Below are 26186 nucleotides of genomic sequence, written 5' to 3'. Positions count from 1 at the left end.
CAATTTATAGGTTAAAACTACATAACACTTCTAAGGTCATAAGAAGACTAACACTAATAATACCATACTTTATACATCTCCATCATTGTTTTTACCACTAGAAGAGAGAGGTTTACACACATACACCCACACCTTCCCACCAGAAGGCAGATTATAGTAACTATAAAGCAATTTTACTGTTTTAAGTGAACCATACAACACTAGAGAGAATGGTCTTAAATGGAAGATGCATGGGTGAGCTACCTTAGATATAATAAAGAATTTGTTTTCAATAAGCTTTCTGAGCACTAAGCTTTCCTAAATACTAAGAGCTGTTGTGCAATCTTTCTCCTGAAAGCTTTGTTTATTAAATGGAATTTTTTCATCAGAAAAGGTTTTAAACCATCCTGCCTAGCTAGAGTAAAATGGCTTAGGTTGATTAAGAAAGGAAAAGAAAAACATGTCTTAAGTAAGTACTTGTGTTGTGGCAGGTTCCATCTATGCCCTTGAAGAGATTAGACCATGAGTGAGTGGGATAACCTATCAGGGTCCCTTCCAAATCTTTTTTTGTGATTTCAATAATGACATTCAGTTGGGGGTAAATAGCTGCTGTGAATTACATGTGAGTCTATTGTCTTAATCTTTTGACAAGTGTAGTATACAGACTGCAAATAAAATAGTATTTTGAACAATGGCATCATGATAAGCAAAAGAGAAATGTCTGGATTATTAGAAAGCATGATCCAGGTAGTTAGGGAAATTATCAGTCATGTTATGACGACTTTTACAAAAAACAGATCTTTTCTTTTGCATTTTTCTACTTTTTTGGTCCAAGTACATTCTAGAGCAAATAGAATTTCATTGTCTCTCTCATTTTGGAGATAACTAGTTCTGAGATGGGCTATTTTGCAGAATAGGAAAAGGAATTACATTTGAATGTTTACTTTTACAAAAATCATAATTTGCCATATTTTAGTAACTTTTAATAAAAAGAACATACCTAGCAAACTGGCCTCGATATGCTTACTCAATGTCATTTCCTGCTCTTTTGTTGAAAGTTTGGCTTTCTCCTAAATTTCACTACAACCTCCATCAGTCTTGCCTTTTTGCATCAGCCTGCAATGCCCATGTTTTTGTTCTCCCTTTAATGAACTCCTACCCATCCTTCAAGTTCCACATAAGATCCCACATCTGCCAGGAAACATTCTTCAAATATTCCAATTCATACTCTTTCTTCATTTAACAATTAAGTGGGTTAAAATTCTAAAATATATGTTAAGAATTATTATTTTATTTTGTTAATTTTAGTTAGTTAACATATAGCATAATATTGGTTTCAGGAGTAAGATTTAGTAATTCATCACTTACATATAAGGAATTCTTACTTTAAATAGCATAGACAAAGTCTAAAAAAATCTTAGCGTCATTTTTAGTAGTTTTGTGGGCAACTATTTCCTTTCCAGCATTAACTTTTATTTTTAATGTTTTATGTTCCTATACAATCCTCATTTTGCAGTAGTATTTTTATATAATCCTCCTTTGAGAATGACCAATTTCCATTTTCACATATGAGGGCTGATAAATGCCTTACAAAGGTTAAGTATAAAGGAATGAAAGTAACCCCACCAAATATTTTTCCATAACTGTGTCACAGAGTATAAAGAAATTCCACTTCCTTTACTAGAATTTATAATTTGGATACATTGGTAACTAAGTGATTTTATGAAGGAGGAAATTGTAAATCACTGTTTGATGGGCTTTTTAAAAGGCTGTTTCATATACTAGATGTTACCAAAGATGCTGATCTGGAATTTATACAAAGCGGGGTAGTGCTTAAAAAGTATTCTTTCACAACACTGAAGAAATAATATCAACCTAAAAATGATGAATTTTATGGGTAACATATTTATGAATAATTTTGGAATTATCTGTGAACAGGCTATTTATGGCTCTCCTAAGTTAAAGAAAGATTCTTTTGTGCCACTGAAATGTAGCTTTTCCCATGTGTTTCTTGTACAGAATGAACACCCAGAAAAGACCAGTTGGCCATAGCACAACACATTCATCCATATATTTACTGATTTCCTACTCTTTGCTAGGTATGAAGATATATAGTTGTGATATAGTATTCAGTAAAATACGATCTCTATTCCCAACTAGTTTATCCTATAGAGCTTAATATACAAATAGACAATGTAAATCACTTATGAACTATGTATGGAGTGCTCCGGAGGCTAATGGAAGACTGGTTAAAGGCATATCATGCCTAAATCGAGTCCTAAAAATGAGCAGTCGTTAAGAGTAAGCAGACGAGGAAGGGACGTTGGAGACAAAGGAGAAAGCCATTCGTGGAAGCAGAAGCAATGTACAAAGACTTGGAAGCAAGAAAAGGCTTGACAGGTGTCCAGAATGACATGGAGTTCAGAATCACTGGAGATCGAAACTCAAAAAAGATCTATCACAAGAAAGAAAAGTAAACAGGGCTCAATCACGAAAAGCCTAGTGTACCACGTCAAGAAGGGTGCATTCTCTCTTAAAAGCCATGTATATTCTTCCATTAAAGATTTATTTGGGGGAATGAATGAGTAAGATTTGCATTTTTAATGATCACTCTGCTTACAGTATGACAAGTAGATTGGATTGACAGTAACATATTAGGAGGCTATTGTAATAAAGCAGATGGACCATAAATACATTAGTGGGACCAGAAAGATATAAATTGATTTAAGAAACAATGAATATGTGGTGTTCTTTGGACTTGGTGACCACCTGACTCAATACTATTCTCAGACTCATTCTTCCTCTACATTCAAAATTCCAAAAACGTGTGAGTAGCTCATAAATTAGTAATATAGGAAAAGGACATGTGATGAAGTTAATCCTATAACAAGAACAGAACAGACACCACAAATAAGTTTGATTAAAAAAATAGATTTTTAAAAATTTCATTTTAATGACACATACTTTTTAACATATAAAATCTCCAGTGAAATAATTTTTCTAGAGCTTACTATTGACTTACAAGGAGTTAATGAAAAAATTATTCTGAAAAATCATATGCCTCTTTTTTTTTTAATTGCAGTACTTTCTACAAATACCCAGAGAGACTGGCAAATCTACAAAATGACAGCAAATTAAAGTTACAAAATTAAGCAATCACAGCTATGGTGGTATTTTAATTCTGCCATTCTGCCGTGGTGACCATTCCAGATTCTTTTTAAATAAAAATTGTTAAGACATTTAAAAAGTCTCCTATTTTAGCTGTGAAGAAAGGTTGTACTTTATTTCTCCATATTAAAGAATTTCAAGTTAACCTTTCCCTTACTATAGTTATATAAATTATCTTAACAATGTTTATGAAGAAAACCAGCAATAACATCTATTAGTCGACATCTTCCCCGAAAGCCAAAAGCATATTAGTTTATATATGCTATAATTTAAAAATTGTCTTAAATGTGGGCTACCTGGATGGCTCAGTCGGTTGAGCTTCTGACTTCGGCTGAGGTCATGATCTCACAGTTCATGGGTTCGGGCCCCGCATCGGGCTCTGTGCTGACAGCTCAGAGCCTGGAGCCTACTTCGGACTCTGTGTCTCCTTTCTCTGCCCCTCTCCTGCTCACACTCTGTCTCTGTCCCTCAAAAGTGAATGAACGTTAAAAAAAATTGTCTTAAATGTGTGTTAAACCTCTTCCAAACACTGACATTGTAGAGAAATCCACACAATGTGTATTTTAAATTTTTAAAAATACTTTAAAAGAAATTTCTATACTGAATATAAGTGTCATCATTTCTAACTAGCTAAATTTCCTACAGATAATAAATGTGGAAACTGAGGTTAAGAAAAATTAAACACAAGTGAAAACAGTCTTTGAATGTGGGCACGTCTCACTCCAGAGCTCATGTCCTTCTCCAGGACACCACACGCTGTTATTGTGCTTATGATTCACATTCGACATTAGAGAGAGTGGGAGAGAGTTTTCCTTAACGTCGACAAACAAACCACGCATGCGAAATAAAGGAAAGCATTGGCTTAGAGCCTATGTGAAAAACCTGACAGCAATCTCACCGTAAACCCACAGTTTGGCCTATGTGCCAAATGAGCTACTGTCACTCAGGTGGCTTTAATAAATAAAAGTCGCCAGTTAGCATAACCACTATTCTGTGAACAAGGGAGGCGTCTCTCGAGTATTGATTGTGGTGCTCCGTTTCGAGGGGGACATTAACAAAGAGGAGGATGATCGGAACCCTGACAGTACAGTCAGGATAACCATGGCATGAGAAATGGTCACCCCACACCACAAAAGTGCATGATAACTCTCTTTAAACATTTGGAGGTCTGCCATGACCTAGAATCTTACGGCAGGAGAGGAAAGAACTACAACAAAAAGTGAAAAATACAGGGGTTCCTGGGTGGCTCAGTTGGTTAAGTGTCCGACTCCTGATTTCGGCCCAGGTCATGATCTCATAGTTGTGAGTTCCAGCCCTGAATCAGGCTCCTGGTGACACCTGCTTGGGATTCTCTCTCTCCGCCCCTCCCCTGCTCATGCACTCTCTAACTTAAAAAAAAGTGGAAAATGCAGTAATATAGATTTGGATTGGGCATGCAAATGCTTTCTCCTCATTAGAATATTCAAAAGTGGAATGGACTTGTGCCTGGCTGGCTCAGTTGGATCTCGTGAGTTTGAGCCCCATGCTGGATGTAGAGATTACTTAAAATAAAATAAAATTAAAAAAAAAAAAATGGAATGGACTTCCTTACCAGGTAGCGAATTCCCTTTCCATGAAAATGTACAAATTCAAAATAACAAACTCATCTGACTACCTGTCTGGATGTCACGGCAGAGAAAATACTCTGATGTGGGTAAAATTCCACAAGTATTTTTAAACTCCAGTCTTCTAATCATTTATTTTTATTTTGGTTGGAATAGGTATATGAAATTCTATGCATGTCACATGGGTCTTAACTGCATAAGCGTAATTATTGATTTTTCATATTCCACCAGTAAATTCTCCCTCCTCTCCTCCCTTTCTCCTCATCTTCTCTCCATTTTCTCTCTCCTCTCTCTTGCTCCACTCTTGCTTTCCAGGGCTCTCTACTGTTCTTTCCCTCTCCCTCTCTCCCTCTACTTTCCATCAAACACTTAGCATTGACTATGCATCGGGCACTATTCTAAATGAATTCCGATGGTCCTTCATTTAATCCTTATTGCAATCAGTGACATAGGTGCTATTTATTTTCCATCGATTTGAGTCAGAGAAGGGCTATGTGTCTGGTATCACATTAATAAATTTGTTTCTGTTACGTTTGTTTTCCAAACGGTGTTTCCGAGTGGAAAAAAAAACTGTGCATTTCAACCAATCTGTCTGGAGCAGCCGGGTCTCAGAGTCACAGCCAGATGAAGGCACCGTTTTGGAAAAACATCGTTTACCTATTTTTTTTTAATTGCCGCAGCAGGACAGATTATAAAATTAAATGAAATAATAAAGTTAGGAATGGACCCACCCCAAATTATTTAGATGCCAAAGTAAGCCAATCCCAGCTGTTATTCCTTACCCTGGCTGCCATCCTCAGCAAGAGCAGTATGGGGGAGTGTGGGCAACGGCTGCAGCAGCAGCTGGGTCTATTTGTTAGGAGGAAAAAAATAGTCAGTGAAGACAAAGGGAAATTTCAGGGGCTAGCAGTGTGAATGGAAACTTGGAGCCTGGCTGGGGGAACCTTAGAAGCGAAACGCCATGCTGGAGGCAACAACATTGCAATATTCCACAAGCATTTACAGGCACAGCACTGCCTCCAGCAAGCGCCTTGGCTGGCAAGAGTTTTATTCCACAACAGCAAAACTTCCCAATGATACATTGTGGGTAAATGTCCTCCTATTACAGCATTTGGGACACTGGAAAACAAAGCAACATCAAGATCTGTTCCAACGAGGCAGTGGGTATTTATGAGCAGACTAATAGGACAAATGGCATTCTAATCTAAACAAAATCTATTCCTAATTATTATATGTTCATTTATATAGGCATGCAAATGCCTAGTGAGCATAAGTATATATTCCAAAACGCAACTGCCTACAACAAAATCCTAGTATTCTATTTATTTGACCTCCCTTGAGACCAATATGCTAAAAGGCATCTAATGTGTTTCTGAGTGATTACTGCCTTATTTGTGTGTAGACTTTCTCAATGTTATTAATTTCCTAATCTTTCATTTCTATTCTTGTCTAATTTTATTGATTTTAAGCCTTAGAGACTTCTCTTTTTTTTTCCCCCTCCAGATATGAAAATTTTTTTCTACAATCTTAAAATACATCAGACTTCAGTTTGGGCATACATATTTTGGAGCAAGTAAAAAACATTTGGCAAAAAAATCTGTCAAAAGCAGTGCCCAGTACATAACTTTTATCTTATTTCTGAGAAATATAATGACAAAGATATAATTATATTCTTTTAATTATAAGCATAATTAACTTAACTGTAATATTTTTCTTCTTGCTACGGTTATCTAAATATTACAAGGGAATTCTGCTTTGGGAAATTACTAGAAAATCAACGCATATTAATGTGTTGAAGTTTAAACATTAACTTCTCATAATTGTAACAATGTAGTAACAAAATTGATTTTTTGGGTGGCTTGTAATACCATTCCAGTATTTTATAGTCCTAGCTTCTTTCTTCTTTCTTCATTCTAGACAGATTAAAAAGAACTATTAACTTGTCCCTTATGAATAAGAAGATGCAATTATATGGATAATTGAGTACACCAACTAAAATGATAACATTTGACTTTGGAAAAAGGTTTTTTTTCTGTTTAATTTAAATTTTAAACATGGCTGGGATGGCTATTCTAAGAATACACCATATGGTTAACTCAAGTTTAAGCAGACCCTTAAATTGTCAGCAAGCTCAATCTTCTACTACTCATTCCAAGCAATTGTAAAGTTATCTGTCACATAATCACTCATCTGACCGGAAATATGTGTAGCATTTATGCATCATGATAATGTTGAACTTGAAGTTTCTTTTTCCCTTTCTTTTTTTTTGTTTCTGTTTTTGCTTTTGCTTTTGATAAAGAAAAATAGCTATATCAGTTTCATCAATAATGACAGAGCTATTTCAAAAGGAATCACTTTTATTTTCTGTATTTTACACATTTTACTTTAAAAGTATATTACTTTTACCTTGATCAAAGTGATCAAAATGATCCTATTTTCTATATATTTATTTGACAACTTGACTTTGACTTCTAAAAATAAGATAATCAGGTGCTTCCTGTTTCCATATTTATTTACTCCTTATAGTAGAAAGGGACAGTGACAAAATGTGTGCTTTCTCCTGAATTAACTTCGCTTTTAACCTTTCTGTTTATGTCCATTAATTTCTGCTTTCACATTAGATGTATTATATTGGAGTAATTAGTATGGTGTTAAAAAAAACAACTCAAGTATACAATGATTTCAAAACATATTGTCAATTTTTGTAAGATAAAATCTTAAGGCAAATTTTTCATTGGTTCTTTCTCAATGAACTTGGGCTGGGAAATAAATTGAAAATAACTTGCATAAGCTAATTTAATTATAAAACTTGTACAGAGTGCTTATTCTTCTCACTACATTATTGCCTATAGCCATGCTTTTAGAGCAATAAATGCACGAAACAAAAGCAACATAGTCAAAATATTCATAAATCTTCCTTTCCACAGAGATGAACTGATAAAAACAAAAAACTGTTCTTGCTTTTGTTCATTTAGAATATTCTTTGGAAACAAAGGTGTTGAATAAGTTACTACCCTTTTGTAGCCTTGCTTTTTTCTGCTTTGTGGCTGATTTCATGCCTTAGTTCTTTGTCTCTCTTCATAGTTCATCACTCTAGAAATGAATCCGCTGCTACACTGGACACTGGAGATTATGACTGAAGCAAACAGAAAGGTGCTTGAAATGTGACATCTATCATGTAATGGCCCAGATGAATTCAAACCACCTCTGCCAAAGCCTTAAACTGTACCTTCCAATAATATACAGATATTTCCTGAATAATTTAAAAGCAGTTCTGGATTTCTCTTCAAAGCTTTCGTAACAGAAGACCTGAAGCCAAAGTGGGACCTAACATTTTGGAGCAGGGATAGAAGAGAATTATTCTCGTTTTTCCTGACTTCTCGAATGCTCCTCCTGCGAGGCCTATCATCTCATTTTGTGCCACCTGTATTAGGAACCTATTTAGATGTGGCATCCAGCTGAAGAATTCAGATTGGTAACATTAAAGTGAATAAATCTAACACTTACATTCATACATTAAATGCAACAGACGTAATAAATTTATCAAGTACATAAACCACATTAGCTTCTAAGGATCCAAACAATAAAACAATAAACCTGCCTTCAAAAATTTCAAAATTTACCTGTGAATTTGTATTAATCATATTACTCAAACAAGAAAAGTGAGAATGACTTAAAGTCATATTGAAATGGGGGCGATTTGATTGACCATGAACACAGAGCATTTGTCATACTATTGTGTGTAGGAAAGCTATGAACACAGTGGGATTCAGTTACTTAGATATTCAAGGGCAGCCGTGTTTGTAGGAGGACACAGGGCATTACATGCAGTAGGATGGCAGTCGGAGGGAGGCAGGAATGGTGGCAAGATGGGATTGGACCTGGATGATTTGCTCCATGCTTCTTGCCTAGACTTCTCATCCCCAAGACTGTGCTCTGGTTCTTCTTTCCAACTCCATGCTTCCACAAGCTCTTTGTGTTAACTTCAAGTATAGAAAAAAATCCTGCTTTATCACGACTTGTCTCTTCTTACAACTAGACCTTACAGCTTCACAGGAATACTGTTTGAGTAGAGGTGCTGTATGTGTGTGTGTGTGTGTGTGTGTGTGTGTGTGTGTGTTTAATAAACTTCTTACTTTAGAATAGTTTTACATTTACAGGAAAGTTGTAAAGATAGTGAAGGGAGTCCTCATAAAGCTACACCCAATTTCCCTATTATTAACACCTTACATTAGTATGGTACTTGGTCACAGTTAATAAGCCAATATGGATCCATTATTATTAACTAAAATAAGTTTTACTTTTAATGTTTCCAGGATCCCATCTAGGAAATGCATCGCACTTACAAAACTGTGTTTTTTTAATTATTCTTTTTATTTTTAATTATTTTAATGTTATTTTTGAGAGAGAGAGACAGACAGACAGACAGATAGAGCACAAGCCAGGGAGGGGCAGAGAGAGAAGGAGACGCACAATCCAAAGCAGACTTCAGGCTGTGAGCTGTCAGCACAGAGCCCGACACAGGGCTTGAACTCCTGGGATTATGACCTGAGCCGAAGTCGGACACTTAACTGAGCCACCCAGGTGCCCTGTGTGTTTTTTATTCTTAAATCCCTAGCATGATGATCAGTCTCTAAAGATGGAAGAAGCTCACCAACTAGTCATGGAATAAGTGAATGACTGAATAAACAAATATTTCTTAAGAAGATACAGAAGCTTCTGAGTCCCTGAAGGAAAAGACCAGGATGTATAACAACAACAACAACAACAACAACAACAACAACAACAAAGAAGTGGACCTAATTTCATTAGTCCGAGAAAATATTTCACTGAGAGACGAAGGAGTTCTGGAATCTTATAAACTGCTTTTCCATAATCCACCAATATTCGAGGTTTCCTCATCTGAACTCAGTGATAGCATGACGTGTCCTAATTTACACCATCAATACTCATTAAAAACAGATTTCATTTACATGTTAAATTATTACCCATATGTCATCTAGTAAAAAAAAAAATAATAGGTAGAAAATGGTAGAGTATATAATAGACACTCAGGAATTTAAGTATATTTATTAGGATCAAGGGTGTGGTTTGGAAATTTGAATAAACAACACCCCGAACGTAGGCAATGGACCTAAAGGGGAAAAAATGAAAAAGGTAACATAAAAGTGAGGCTCCCCTGGAGCATCATCCCAAACACTTAGCCCAGCGTTTCTCATGCTCCAGTGTGCATGAAGTCACCTGCAGGACTTAAAACACAGCTTCCTAAGCGCCAGAATCACTGATGAAGAAGCTCCCAGGAGAGCTGGTGCTGCCAGTCTCTGACACTTTTCATAGCACCCCAGTGTCTATCTCCTCCGGATCCTAGCTTGGAAGAGGAACAGAAGAAAATCCCAAGCAGCTTCATCTCCTCTGCAATGAAATTCAACTAAGCCTTCTGTCACGCAAATTTTTTATCAGTAGCTCTATCTCTTCAAAAAAATTAAAGAAGCCTTTATGATTTTGTCATTTTGACCGTAACATGGAAGCCGACGACAATAATAAAAAGTTTTGTTTTGTTTTTATCCCCTAGATGGTCAACACCCAGCCTGTAATTACTGGCTCTAGGAATGATCTGGTAAGTCATTTTATTCTATTCACAAGAGTCCTATCAAAAATATTTTTAAAAATTAAAAAAATTAAATGTTCCTTGCCCTCAAAAATCATAAAATGTTTAAAGACAATTCAATAGACAATATTTTAAGGCACAACAACAAAATGTACGTTTCCATGATACATGTACGTATTCTACAATATTGTATGAGATAGATAGTGTTCATCAGTCCCTTTATACTTGTGAGGAAGCTAACCCTTCGAAGTTCAATGATTTAGCAAGAATAACACAGCGTCAAATAGGATATACGTACTAAACATTCAGACTCAGGATTTTAAAATTGTGAGTCCTTACTTACTCTTTCCACCAGAACATAGTGTTTCCTAATAGGAATTTTTAAAGTATTTTGGAGAAGTTCTACACACTGGGAGGTCTAGTAAGGGAAGGAAAAGAGTCCTAGAATTTTAGAATTGGAAAGGATCTCAGGAATCACATGATGCATAATAAACTTTTGGAGTCGGGCTTAGGAAAAAAGCCATCAGGAGGCATGAATAGCTATGTGCAATGCTGTCAGCACATTTCCTCTTTGATTTTAGTTCTGTAGCGCATCTTGAGCTTTGAATTTAAAGCCCTCTTCATTTCCCATCATTTCCGGGAAGGGAATTGGTCAGAGGGGAAAAGGTCAGCGTCCCTAGCTGCCCTCTACTTTCTGCCTCTTTTATTCCCATTTTCTTTGCTGCTTTGCTGCTTTGCTGCTTTGCTGCTTTGCTTCTGGTTCTGGAATTAGTTTGGCTACCTAAACCCACCACTGAGACTTACTCTTAGGGACGCTGCTCCCCTTGCTCTATCTTGTGAATAAAACCCTCTTTTTATTCTGGTTCCAATGAATTAAAACTTAAAACTCAGAGAAAATGAACTGAAATGGCCTAGAAATAGATGGGCTTAACATGAAGAATATCCTAACTTACACTTAACCCAAGCCTAGCCAAGGTGTAGAGGCGGGGCATGGTCCCTCCTTCCAGGTACCCTAATTCCTTCCTGCTCCAGTCCCCACAGCCTTTACATAACTGGCAGCATGAGCTGTCCATTAGAAACACAGGTGAGACTCAGGGAGCCTGGGTCGCTCTGTCGGCTAGGCGTCCGACTTCGGCTCAGGTCATGATATCAAGGTCTGTGAGTTCGAGCCCCGCGTCAGGCTCTGTGCCGACAGCTCAGAGCCTGGAGCCTGCTTCAGATTCTGTGACTTCCTCTCTCTCTGCCCCTCCCCCACTCACACTCTGTCTCTGTCTCTCTAAAAAATAAATAAAAAACGTTAAGAAGAAAAAAAAAAAAGAAACCAGGCGAGACAAAGAGGGTGAGTCGTCCAGGTGGCTAGTAAGTAACTTATTTCCTAAGTCATGAATTTCACCAACTTTTGAATGCCTAAGGAGTATAATTAAACTTTGTTGTTTAATTCAAAGGTCCTGTCTTCTGTTGATTAAATTAGAGAATAAAAATGAAACAAATATTGAAGATAAATATACACCATTCACCAGAAATATGTTTTCATTCTACTTTTGGGCTAAGATGAGGGTGAAATAAAAATATCTACCTGGAACAAAAGCAGAGGAGGAGGAAAAAAGGGAGAGAGGGGTGGTGATAGCAACACAGGGGGTAATCAAAGAATGAAGTGGTAAGAGAAAAAAAGGGAGGTGCCTGGTGATCACCCAGGAAAGACAAATGCAGCAAAAAGTAGAGTAAAGAAGAAGACGTGGGAGAAGGGGGAGGAAGAAGAGGAGGAAAAGGAGAAGGAGAAGCAGAAGCAGAAACAGAAGGAGGAGCTGCTGCTTGGTTATAAATGAGCAAATATGGCTAACATGTCTGGAGGCCCTGGTTGCTTCACTACAATGCAGCCCCGAGAGGCCTGGGGGTGACTGGGGAGAGAAAGCCCTAGCCTTGCTCCTAATGCATGCCTCACCGAAGGAGTCATAAACTGTTCTTCAGGATTCCTTTGTTTCCTTGGCGTTCCTCATGCCAACCTCCATCAGACTCTCCTTTACAAAACACGACTCTAAATCGTTTTGTTTCATTTATATACCCACTCAATGCTCACTATTGAACACCTACTAAGAGGTCAGGAGCGGTGCCCCAGCCCAGTTATCTTACCTGTTTGTCCAAGGGAAGATAGAATGGAAAGCTTTCTTTCACTTTCAAAGCAAACAATACATGCTAGGCTGTTAGCTGCTTATAAGACCCTGTTTTGTTTAACTTTTGACTGTGTGGTTTGGTCCTGGTAATATTAGTTCTATGTGCTTTACAAAGCTGGGTCTACAATAACCTTTGTTAGTAACTTTTGTTTATGCTATGGCTTTGGTCTGCTATCTCCAAGGTACCAATCAGAAAAGTTGCAACTTTCCTTTTCCTTGAAGTTCCAACTTCCTAATTAAGGATAAGTTACGTCCTTATACTATCAAAAAATAAATACATCTACAGTGACTTACAAACACGAGAGACCCCCAAAATCCCTTGTTCCTTCTAGTCATCTACTCCTATAAGAGCTGGATTTCATGAAATAAAATCTTGGCTTGCAAGTAAAAAACTCTAGTGATTAAGGATCCTCCCTTATTTTAAGTTATAAGTTAATAATTAACTCATGATTGCTTTTAGAATTAAAAAAAAAAAAAAAAAGGAACCAGGGTAGGCTAATTCTCACTGAACCTCTGATTCATTGAATAGCCTCTGAAAAGCTTCCTACAGTAAAGTATTTGCTGCGCTAATTTGCATGATCTCATGTAATTCTTTCAGGATATTGCAAGTTACACATTACCCCATTTTACAGATGAGGAAATTCATAGTCAGAAAAGAAAGTAACTTGGGATCATACAGCCAGAAGCAAGATTCATATTAGGTATGCCTCCTTCAAAGTCTACAGAGATTTTAGGCCACTGAAGATACAATGTGAGACAGTTTTGCAATACCTGGGCCTAAACCACTCTTCTGTGTGTGCTGTGCCAAGGCCATAAGCTGAGTCCTCAAACAGAGAGCAACAATGGCTGAGAATTTACTTACCAGGAACAGAAGCAGAAATACATTTCTAAGCCCCAGATATCAAGCAAATCATGGATTTCTCCTTTTCATTTCCACACTAGCTGTGGAGGCAAGATTACCAGGGCAATGGGGCCATTTGGTGGGCATGCCATGAACCAGGCATTAGAACTAAAGAAGGCTGAAAATTTCTTGAGTAATCAGTTGCCTTGGCCAACCCTAGGGCCATATGAAGTCAAGTTATTAGTTCTTCAGACTTTCTGTTCTTGAAATCAGCACATTCTTTGACAGAAAGTGTTCTCTCAATATCAGAGACTAAAACACTTTGTTCAAATGTGGTATTCACATATCTTTTCATTCATAGTCTAGAAAATCCAACCTATAAAATACCCAGCCTTGTCACTGTCATCCATATCATGAGTACAAAGAATAATGCTTGCTTAAGTCCAAGAAATAACTCATGACATTGATAGTTTCTCTTATGCTTCAAATGTTATTTAAAACCATGCTGTGAAAAAAATCATTATTAAAATAACCATAATCCTTTGTATAATTTATATAATATTCTTAAGTGTCAGATGTTGGGCTAAAGACTATTACCAACATTTAGCCCTGCGTATTGAAACTAAGAAAATAATCTAAATCTTCACTGTGCACTTTTTGGAAAGTGTTTTAATGGTATAATTTTACTTTTGTTTTGTTTTAAATTCTCCGAGACTGAACTTGAAGACCACTTTAACACTGCAGTGGCTATGTATAAAGGGGCATGCATGCATGCAAAGTGCCATTTCTGGATTCCTGCAGACTAAATTCCTCTACTAAGCCACAGAAGAGTTTTACACACAAAGATAAAGGAGTAAGTCTTTGCACGCTCTCCCACTAAGAACTCCCAATGATGATTCCAGTAGATATCTTTGATGAAATAAAACTGACTCTGCAGATTGCTAACAATAATAATTTTCACCAGCAATGACCAACTTGATGTTTGGTTCTTTATTATGTTGTCATAATAGAACTGAGGCCATCAAGTTGATCTCATCCCAGAGAGACCCTCTCTATGAAATAGTCTGAGGCTACAGGACAACTCTGACGTAGACAGCAAAGTGACAATATGGCTACAGATTTTTGAAAGAATATTCCATTGGGACCACATGCCCACTGCATATATTTAAGAGTCAAGAACAAGTATCAGTTCTATATTACGTATAGGACACTCTCTTCATAAAGACTTAAGAAACGATTTTACTCAACTATGTTATTTTTCAGTCCAAAATTGGCCCAGTTCATTTACAAATTCCATTTACTGCTCATGCTAACTCTGACCTCCCTTCGCCCTATCTCTATATTAAAGCAGAACGGCTTTACCAATGTAACACCCAATATCCAGGCAAGAAGTAAATAATTCATATTCATTCAGGGACTTCAATATATCCATATGCATTTCTGTGATATGTGAGCAGTATCTGTCTATAACAAATATCAAAACTACAAAGGATAGCACCATCTAAAATCCTTACACAGACTTCACCTGCAGAAAATATATTCTGGGTAAACCAAACTCAACAAAACATACTGTCATTCCTTTCATCTTACCCAGTACTTTTAATTTCACGTAAACTATTTCTTAATATATCTACCACTTAATTCTCACCGACGCTCCCTGCGGGAGAACTGGCACGAGGTTTGTATTTACTCCTGGGTCCTATTTAGCAACTTTCTTCATGAATCATGCCTTATGACCACTTTTCATTTATTAACCACACAGGGATATGTGACTAATGTCACTATTGATAATACTTTGTTACTGGCTGAAAAACCAAAGCTATGAGCTGGGTCAGGAAAAACTGGCTCAGCCACTGCCTCTTTTTTGTATTTGCTCTGGATATGAAATGAATACAGCCTCCAGGATGATCATTTAAAACATTTCATTTTTGTTATGCTCTTCTACAATTCTATCTCAATTTTCTTTCACATAAGTTAGAAAAAGAATCAGAAAGGTGTGGTGTGAGGTGAATATGTGTAATAAATAGATATACTACATACACGCCAATAGCAAAACTATTGGCCATGAGTCTTGTAAAAATGCACAGATGCGACCATCTTCTAAATTATTATAACTAGAGATCAAAGGTATGGAAGACGGGATTTGGAGTGAATGCAACCTATCATGATAAACCATATATTTTATGCTAATTAAGACCAACTTCTTCTTTCTTCTGTGTTAACATCATCCTAGCATTTATTGATATCCAAGCTCATGCCATTCCCCAAGATTTTTCTCCTTGGGACATGTTTCCAACTAACCTTCATTTATATCAGTCTTCACAAAACATTGATAAAATAATTTTTAGGTTATAAGGTACTTTCACAGTTTCGTCGTTCCATTTGATTCTCTCAAAAACCCAGTAAGATATACAGCGAAAGCACCATTACCATCTCTATTTTCAAATTAAGGAGACTGAGGCACAGACAGTTACCATTAGTATAAATGGAAGGAGAGACCTCTGACTCTACATCTGAAGCTATGACAACTCTGTATTTAATTGGTTATAATATCGAAATACAGATAGACTAACACTCTTTATCCCACTTTTTTATATGGATAGATATATATTCAATGCTCAAACCTACATTTATAACATCAACATCTGCTAGGAATGATCTTCGGCCATATTTATGCCTTCACTTCTGTATCTCCTCACCAAACATCCTCTGATTACACAGCCATTCTCCTTGGCTTCTGTGACTGTGTCACTCTTTATTGGGTCTTTGAATACCTACCCCATCTGCCAAGCTCCCTTGACTGAATTTCTGGGGTTCTCCATGTACGTTGGGATTTCTTCTTTGACATGGGGCTTTGCTCATTTGTTTTTTCTTCTTTGAGCTCCATGAGCAAGAAGGTTATTTTTGCCTTCCCTGTAACCCCATTAATGCAGGATGGTGAGAGATAAGGAGAGAACAGACATCGACAGAGGGCAGAGGCTGCATCTAGCAGGACTCTTCTCCCTTTATTCTCTTTCCTTCACTTCTGTCATGAGAATCAGAGCTATTTGTCAAGGAAATCCTTGGGTAGAATATTATAAACTTGCAATAATCACACCAATATTATCCTCTTTAGAGTACTGGCTATAAAGTTGGCCATGATTTTTAACTATTCATAAACACTTAAACACTTGCCTGGTACCGTTAATCTCAACTCAAATCTTGACTGAAAAGTCTTACAAAGCAGAACAGCAACTTGCTATAATTTTATTTGTTAACACAATTTATCTTACACCTGTAGAACACGTTAAAGATACAGGCATTGCCTCAACAAGAGTAAATGTGTCATCACTTAATCCACTAAGCTTGCTTCTCAGGGAGAAATTCAATATTTTCCCACTGCAGGTGGAGCGCAGTGGGAAATCAGCAAGAAGATGCTCTATATCTGATACCAATTTTCTACCTTGTCTCACTCCCTCTCTGCCTTCTCCCCCTTTTAGCTCTAATGATCTCTCCTCCTCTTAAACACTGTTTAAGGACATGCCACATCCAAAGATAGAGAAGGATAGAGGAAAAGGGAAAGTCATTGGCATTTTATGTAATTCAGCTCAAACTTTTTATATGATGCTGCAACTTCTACCTCTTTTTGGGAAGAGACATGAGACTTGTGGTCTCAGGTGCCATCTTGATAACGAAGGAGGTAAGAAAAATATTTGTCTTTCTCCCATAGAACATAAACTACCGCTATGAAATGAATCCCTGGAATAATCCAGTAGGTCACCTCTAGAGAGCCCTCGAGATTTATCTGCTGGGGGTCAGGCGGCAGTTCAGAGGTGTTACAGTACTTATATACAGCACTGTTTATATTTTGAAGGACCATGTACTCACTTACAGTATCAATCAATTGATCCATTAGTAAAATTGTAGCATTTCTGGTATCATTTAAGGTAGCAAAAGATTATACTCTGAAATGCCCCACCCTTAGTTTTTGGATACCTCTAAGACGTCCACTGAATTTCAGAGTGTAAAGAGTAAACGGGCTGTTTAGAGTGTGAAGAGTAGATGGGGCTAAATATTCCTGCTCCAGGGGCGCCTGGGTGGCGCAGTCGGTTAAGCGTCCGACTTCAGCCAGGTCACGATCTCGCGGTCCGTGAGTTCGAGCCCCGCATCGGGCTCTGGTCTGATGGCTCAGAGCCTGGAGCCTGCTTCCGATTCTGTGTCTCCCTCTCTCTCTGCCCCTCCCCCGTTCATGCTCTGTCTCTCTCTCTGTCTCAGAAATAAATAAATGTTAAAAAAATAAATAAATAAAAAAAGAATAAATAAATATTCCTGCTCCAGCAGTCCTTCCCTTGCACTGAGTCACCTGCAGTGCCTACATTTGCTGCTTCTGGTTGCATCTCCGTGGTGACCTCTCAGCTGATTTTGCTGGCTAACATGCACACGTGAGAACAGTCTATTTTCAGGTGACTGTATAACGTCTCTGTAGAAAAGCACAACATTGTGCATTTCAGCTAGTGCCATCACATCAAAAGGTTAAGAAAAACCAAAGGGAAATTTTGTGGTACTTTTCAGTCTAGAGTCCACATAGATAGAAGTTCTACTCCCACATCATCTAACACAACCCAAAAAATCCATTCCAGATTCCTCTGATTAAGAGAGGTATTGGGGGGGGGGGGGGGGAAAGATGTAGTCAAGGTGAGTCTGAAAACAATAATATGCATAGCATTTAGTTGCATTAGAGAGTTTGGGTATGCTTTGACCAGATTACAAACTCTCTAATGAAATATTAATATGATATAGCTTCAAAAATATACTGACAGTGAACTACTGAAAACAAGTACCTAATAATGAGGTATAAAAGGTTGATACCAGGTGTAGTTAGAAGAGTGGCTCACCAAAACTGGCAGCTTACCCACTTGGCTACACAAGAAAAACAACCCATTTATTACATTCTTCTCCTGACATCCTTCTTTGTCCATAATTCATCACATCAACTTTTTTACATTTTGATACATTCGATCAAGCTTCTTAGAAATATGCATTTTGATACACACCATGATACATCTTCCCAATTCAAATAATTTGTGCTAATGTTAGGTACTGTATTTTAAATCCTTTACAGATACACTGTCCATGTGTCTCTTAAACTCATGTAATCTACCGGGGAGTACAGTAGGAAAACTATTTAAACGAAGAAAGTATTCATAGCTTGTTAACTAGTCTAAAAATGAGAAATTTCTATGGTCCAAATCAGCGGATGACTGTCCAATAAAAATAAACAAACAAAAAAAAAAGGTCAATCATGACATCTAAATTTGAGGCTTCCCTTTGCGTTTCTCCCTCTGGTAAAGATTACACCTATACTTTAAAAATACAGGTTTCTGTAACCGGGACAATTTAAAATCTTACACAATGGAAAAGTGGTTCTTATGTAATTGTTGTTACTACAACTGTTATCTGTCTTAGTGACTAATGACAGATAATAAATACTTCGTTGCAGAAAATTTTTTCCAAATTACATTTGGGTCAGCAGTCACTTTCTCAATGTGTGGGTTTTGTTTGCTGTTTGTTTGTTTGTTTGTTTGTTTACAGAAGACTCACCAAATCTATTCATGACTGGCTTTTACCGGTCCTGATGCAAAAGCTATCTTTTGATCATTTATTTATGACCAAATGCTGCTTTACAAGACATAGCTCAGAATAAAATATTTAAGCACTTTCTCCTGGATCTTCAGTTCAGCAATATGAATTTACACAAAAAGAATCAATGCTAGTGAATAGTATCCTGATACTTGAATCGATATAAATCAGTTTACAAGGATTGCTAATAAACGCTGAACATTTTTTTTTGCCAGACATAAAAGAAATTCTAATAATCAGTTCAACTAAAAAGCTAATTTGTATCAGTCGTTAGTCATTTTAATTACACGGTGATGACTTTGTCATCATGGGCAAGAAATCATTTTGCTTCTCAGGAATTTCATTTTCCCCTCCTCCTCTCATCCCCATTGTGGACAACACCAAACCTATACTGCACCTCTCTCTGAAGCCCTTCTCCAACATCCGTGTTTCCCATCATGCATAAATTGGTATTCAAATACCTACTGCTAACTTGGATTCAGCCCCTCCAGGCTATTTACAACCTGCTTCCTGTCCTCTTCTGTTGTGTCTGCTAGTGAGTGAACTTCTCATTAATAAAACCTAATATTTACAAGACAAAAATAACATCTCCAAGTTGGCATGCAATTTTGCACTATTCTCAGATGCCGTGAGTATGACATGCTAATCAGAGGCACTTAGAGTCTTAGGTCAGTTTGGCAATAATGTTTTTCAGCTGCATTTTAAGGGTCTGTGAAGACCAAAGATCTAGGTTAAAGGACTTTAATTTTTTTCTCTCTCTTTTTAACAAAAGGATCTAAAAAGGTGACCTACCTTTATGTGACAGACGTAGGCGGGGGTGAGGGGTATCTGCCGTGTGCCCTCCCGTCCAAAGCTCCAGTAAGTAACCCCACAGGAGCCAGGTGACCAGGTTCGCGGCCGATGCCATGCTGCCTGCTCACCGGGCAAGCCCTCCGATCCGCACTTGAAGGCGGGTCTGAGTTTTACTTAGGACTCCCCTCCAGGGGCAGCGCGTGAGAGGCTTTGTCACAAATCGAACGCGTTGTCATCAGAAAGCACGGTCCCAAAGTGCCATTTGCCAGGCTGTATTTGGCTATGTAAGACCTTTCTTCCCCGAGGACAGTTGTTTATAAGCCGGGAGCAGGAGGACATTCCAAGGAGCGAGTCTTTCGAGCCATGTCCTGTCCAGAGCTCTCTTCAGTAACTGTGCGGGTAGACTCGGGAGGAAACTGTGGGTTTTTTTTTTTTTTTTTTTTTTTTTGGTCACTTCTGCAAGCGGTTCATTGAGAAAAAAAAAAAAAAAAAAAGCCCTGAGCACACGCACTGCCTTCCCCCCGTGGAGCTCTTCTCTTCTGGCTCCTTGAAGCCTCTCCGAAGTCAGCCTCTTGCACTGACTTGCCAAACAGCTAGTTTTAATTCACCTTTCACCTTGCTAATTAAAAACAAGAAGTGCCATTCCCTCCAGGAGTTGCAGGATCCACCCAGCAGGGATGCGTTCTGTCAGCGAGCTGTGTTTACAGGGAAAGTTCAGGCAGGGTTGAGCTGTTTCTAGGAAGTGTTTCTGGTCCACGTGCCCCGCTCCCACCCGCCCTCCCAGTATTACTGGCCCCACGTCACTCAGCGCAGGAGACAAGTCCGCGCTTTGATGGGGAGCGGGGATCAGGAGGGAGAACGGGGTATAATAGGCTGATTACTGAAGTACATACAACAGAAGAGGATGGAGCCTCAGGAAGGGCTTTTAAATGCTCGCTCACCAAGATTAACCCTTGAACACACGCAGATTCAGTTTAAATAATGGATGTGTCACCATCCAGCACCCACACTGATTTTTCTTCAGTTTCTGCTGAAATTGTATTTTTTTCACATTTATGGCTTTTTTTAATTGATTACATCTTACTAATGTATTTTCAACTCTTGTATGTTTCTTGTATGTTTCAAGAGCCTGAAAAACATGTCATCTGTGATTGTTTCATCTGTTAATGTGTTACTACTAACAAATTATTTTACCTAGGCAAATTCTTCAAACCTATTAAAAGCAAAACCTTTTGTTTTTTTTTAAAGCAAACCATAAATTTCAGCCCAAGTTTAAGAATACATTTTGAAGTAATTTTCTCCTAGATATGGTAACTATGGAAAAGTTGAGGTTTTCTATAGGACACATCCCAGTAAAGCAGGTATTAGAAAGCACAAGATGTGAAACACGTTAGGATTCCACTGCTATGCACTTTCCGAGTTTATTTTCCAAGAACTATGTTTGTGTAAATAAGCTTAACACAATAGGTCAACTTTACAATCTACTTTCAATCAATCTCAAAAACTAAACCAAACACTCTGCAGCGGTTGGCATGGAAATGAATGTTCCTATTTGAAGATACCAATAAACTTGAATAGGTATTTCATTTGATACTTGAGAGTTAAATGGTAAACAAATGATTTCAGCTATGATAACTTTTCTTAATTCTGTTTTTAAATGGTACTGTTAAGGGCACTTCTTGAGAATTATGTTCTTAAAATCATGTAATTATAACAAATAGATAACTCAGGTTACCCTGATACTTTGCGATACAAGCAAATGTAGAACCAGGCGTTATCTTCCCATTTTCCTAAGCATGACATGTACTATTACAAGCAGAGTATATTTAGTAAAATGTAAATGTCACTGGATATTATAAATAATTAGATTTCCAAGGGCTACAAAAGATAACAAACTCTAAACATTATTTAACAGTAGAGCAACATGAAGTATTTAGAGAGTTTTAAACTGGGGTGGTCTCTGTAGACACATGCCTATTTTAAAAGCCAGTCTGATGAGCCACAGACCTAAAGGTAACTCTAAGGGTGATATAATGTACCTCTGGAATCCTCTTTTACTCTCTTCCAGAATTGAAGTAACTAGGAAGTAAATAGCAGCTTTTATATGTGTTATCTAATGGTGGGATTCCAGGAAAAGTAAAAGTAGTGTGTATAACTTTTATTACAAATGCATGGTTAGTCTTATACAACTGATTTTCCACACAAGATTGTGCAGTGCCTGTTCTAACTCTATGATGGAGCTGAGGCAAGGTAAGGCATTATAACAATTTCATTAGGGTATGAAACTCGTATCATTAATGTCCTTGAGACAATAAATGTTACGAATGTAAATTACATCAGTACAAGCTACATGCAAAGATTCATCTTCAGTGTTACCATCCTTCAGATTACGTTAGGGGATTTTGAAGTACGTGCCAGAATAATGAACTCCTGTGGATTTTCTCAAAATGGGCTCTGCTTTATCCTTCGGTTATCAATGAATGCCATTGCGTATTTCCTTTAACGCCTCTGTGTGTCCTTCTACCTCTCTTTCTAGTCTAGAATCTAAAGATGATGCCAAAATTAAAAAAAAAGACTATTAAAAATACTAAACATCCAGAACTAACCATTGCCTCGGCTGCTCCCATCTGGTTTTATCAATGGAATGAAGAGTCTTTGAGAACAAATCCATCATTTGCCTCATAAAATAAAACAGGAAGAACCCTCTGGGGCAGAGTAACCTTATTATTTATCATCCAAATAAGAAATGTTTTAGGGGCAAAAGAGTCTTCTGTTAATAATCACATATGGGGGCGCCTGGGTGGCTTGGTCGGTTGGGCGTCCGACTTCGGCTCAGGCCATGATCTCGCGGTCCGTGAGTTCGAGCTCCACGTCGGGCTCTGTGCTGACAGCTCAGAGCCTGGAGCCTGTTTCAGATTCTGTGTCTCCCTCTCTCTCTGCTCCTCCCCTGTTCGTGCTCTGTCTCTCTCTGTCTCAAAAATAAATAAACATTAAAAATAATCACATATGAGCCCAGACCATTATATTCAAATCAGGACATCATGGTAAGTCAGCCTTCATGGGAGAGATTTCTAGGTACCCTTGGGAAACACGGAAATAGAAAAAAAAAAATTAAAATACAAAACTGATTTGCCACCAATGGTGAGTGAATAGCTTCAGTGAGCCGAAGAGCTCTGGGACTAGCAACAGTATCTGCTGGTATTATTGTATTCGATGAGAAGAGCTAGGCTGCCAGTTTGAAGAGCCTTAGACAACATGGAAGACCAGGTAAGAAGGGAAATGGCAATTCTGCAGGTATTGCCTGCCAGGCCAAATGTCTCATTCCAAAACCTTAACCCTTTGTTGCTAGGGTCACACAATGAGATAGTGAGGGAGAAAGGGGGTGGGGGTGGGGATTGAGTACTCACCAGGAGTTCCATAGTGGATTCTCTCACTGGTTCTCCACTTAATAGTCAAAGACCAACTGGCCTCTGAAATAAGCTTTCCCAGTCTGTGGTCCCAGACAATCTGTGGCTGAATCACACAGGGTATGTGAGAAAAGAACACATTCCTACATCCCACCTGATATTCCCAGTTTGTCTAAAGTTGTACCTACTAAAATTTGAGTTTTACAGTGATTCCTCTTAGGTCAGTGCTATTAAAACATTAGACATCTGTTTGCTACTTTCACCATTTTTATCCTAAGAGCATAGTATTTGCAGATCTTATATGAACATGAACTAAACATAGGTTATGTTACTCTACTTGGTGTGTTACTGTTCCATAACATAGCCTCTCCTAACTAAATGCACACTTTACCTACTGTGCTTTGGGAAACATCCTCTTGGGTGAACACGGAGCATCAATAAGTCACTGATACTGCATTCTTTCCTATCTGTCACTAAGACTTACTTCAGAACTTATGTATAGCCAGTAAGAGATGTGCATACTGAGGACTAAGATACAAAGTGAGTCCCATGTCACTTTTAGAATAAAGTGGGATATGCCCTGAGCTTCTCCCGTTGAACTCTGTACACATAAATGATGCCATAAACAGTATTTATAGGCGAACGAATAGCACATCTCAAGAACATTATGATTAAAATCATTAATACATCAACATATCACAATAGAGAGGATGATGAGTCTTTTAGGAACTAAAGATAAACTTTCCTGATGGTGGTCAGGGCACTTGAGGTTTCCTAATCCTCCTACTCTGGCTAACGCTGCTATCTGGAGCGTCTCAAATGTCCCACCAATATGACCTGCTGCTGCTGAAGCTGCCGCCATCACAATTACTGGGTTTTACAGGCCAAGATCCCTGATACATTCACTGGTTAGTCAGTCAAGATACCCTATATCACACACTCTGTGAGAGTTCCAGAAGTCTGGATTGACTGTTTCTCACATTCAGTGATTCAAGAAGATTGGAAAAAATTGACAAGTACATTATCTTGTACGTCGTCAAGAGTAGTCCAAAGAATGACATCCCATTAATGAGTCCCATCCAGGATCCATTCCAGTCGCTTGCCTGCAAGAGGTTTGGTTGATGCCATTTCTTACATCGTCATTTAGGTAGCTAACAATTCAATACACTGACTTTTTATCTTTCTATGTTGATCAGCTATTCAAAAAAAAAACCCTCAAAATTTGAACAAAAATTATATTTTATAAAATTTTGAATTCTTTGTTTCTGACTTACACTAGGTTTATTCTAATTTTTTTTTTAATTTTTTTTTTCAACGTTTATTTATTTTTGGGACAGAGAGAGACAGAGCATGAACGGGGGAGGGGCAGAGAGAGAGGGAGACACAGAATTGGAAACAGGCTCCAGGCTCTGAGCCATCAGCCCAGAGCCTGACGCGGGGCTCGAACTCACAGACCGCGAGATCGTGACCTGGCTGAAGTCGGACGCTTAACCGACTGCGCCACCCAGGCGCCCCTCTAATTTTGTTTTAGGTCTTTGATAGTGAAGAAAAGCAGGATAAGCATTGTGAGTTGAGTATCAGCTTTTAAGTGATTTTAATCAAAGAGTAGCAATGTTCCTCGTGCCCTCTTTATGACAAAATAAAATTGTGTTTGCCATTAACTCTGAAATCCTTTATTTTTTTTTATTTTCATTTTTATTTATTTTGAGAAAGAGAGAGAGCATGAGTGGGGGAGGGACAAAGAGAGAGGAAGAGAGGGAGAATCCCAAGCAAGCTCTGCGATCTGTCAGTGAGCAGACCCCGACTCGGGGCTCAAACTCACGAACCCTGAGACCATGACCTGCACAAAACCAAGAGTTATATGCTTAACTAACTGAGCCACCCAGGTGCCCTGAAAATCCTTTAATGTGTTGGTCTTGAGAGGTTTTCCTATATTCTTCCTTATGAGTTACAGAGAATTCTTTAAAAAGGTCGAGCTCCAATCAGGTGCTTTAAAAAAATGTAACAGAAACTTGTCAAATATATCATAATTTATTGGTTTATGTCTGTTGTAACATACATTGGTGAGTAACTGGTGGCACCAATGAGGAAATGTTAGTAATATGTGACTGGTATCTGCACCATCTAGCACAGTACTTCAAACTGATTCCATTAATCGAATAAAATTAGCAATATAATTTAATAGTGTTAATTTGTTGTGTTCTATGTATTCTAGGCACCTTGTAAGGCACATTCATATATAATCCAATTTAATCCAGACAACAGCCCCATGCCATAGAAACCATCTTTACTGTCGTTTATGCGTAAGAATCTGGGATACAGATGTCAAGTAATTTGCCTGAAGTGAAAGATGGTAAGTGACAGACCCACCGCTTCAAACCCAGACTCTAGGACCTGTGCTCCAACCATTATATTTGTCTTCTTGGAAAATATTATTTAGATAAGACTGCATAGTGACTCTTCCAAACCATTACACTAAAAGGAACTTACCTTTAATAAGTTGATAATGACCTAGGTAGACTATTAGAGGATAGAGTCAAGGCAGTTGGTGCTTCAGTTGACAGCAGCCTCTGTGACCGAACTCACCGGATGAAACTCTCCCCCTGAGGTTGTCGCAGATGGCACAGCGCACTCTGTTCATTCTGCTTCCAGTGTCCAGCTGCACAAATGTACTCAGTTTTTAGTTGTCTAGATCTAACTCTTGTAGGCTGTTAGCTTTGTCTTCTTACCTTGGTAATTAGGCACACCCTGGAGCTAAATAATATAGCGGGCAGAATTATTGAAGACTAAATCTGCAAGGGAACTAAGCAAACAGCTTTTATTCCTAATAATATTCTTTATTCTCTATTGAAAAGTATAATAATTGTGTAATAAATAGGTATTTTTAAAAAATTGTCAGGTAATAATAGTTATTCTTATTTCTGGAAATATGTATGCATATATGTGCACACACACGTATTTTTAGTTACAATTCCAGGAGGACGACATTTCCAACAA

The 26186-nt window shown here is 37.9% G+C and overlaps 1 protein-coding gene across 1 annotated transcript in view; it reads right to left on the bottom strand.

The window, feature by feature from the left end:
- SEMA3E (semaphorin 3E) overlaps window positions 1-20499 on the bottom strand; it is a 241409-nt gene extending 220910 nt beyond the window's left edge. Inside the window, exon 1 of the mRNA XM_040472794.1 lies at window positions 19783-20499. Coding sequence (XP_040328728.1) covers window positions 19783-19897 — 115 coding nt within the window. The 5' untranslated portion in view covers window positions 19898-20499. The remainder of the gene's footprint in view (window positions 1-19782) is intronic.
- Window positions 20500-26186: the final 5687 nt, after the last annotated feature.

This window comes from Herpailurus yagouaroundi, unplaced genomic scaffold (assembly GCF_014898765.1).
Source record: "Herpailurus yagouaroundi ecotype Mexico unplaced genomic scaffold, PumYag 100, whole genome shotgun sequence".
Lineage (NCBI taxonomy): Eukaryota > Metazoa > Chordata > Mammalia > Carnivora > Felidae > Herpailurus > Herpailurus yagouaroundi.
This window is presented reverse-complemented; position numbering and strand designations above follow the sequence as displayed.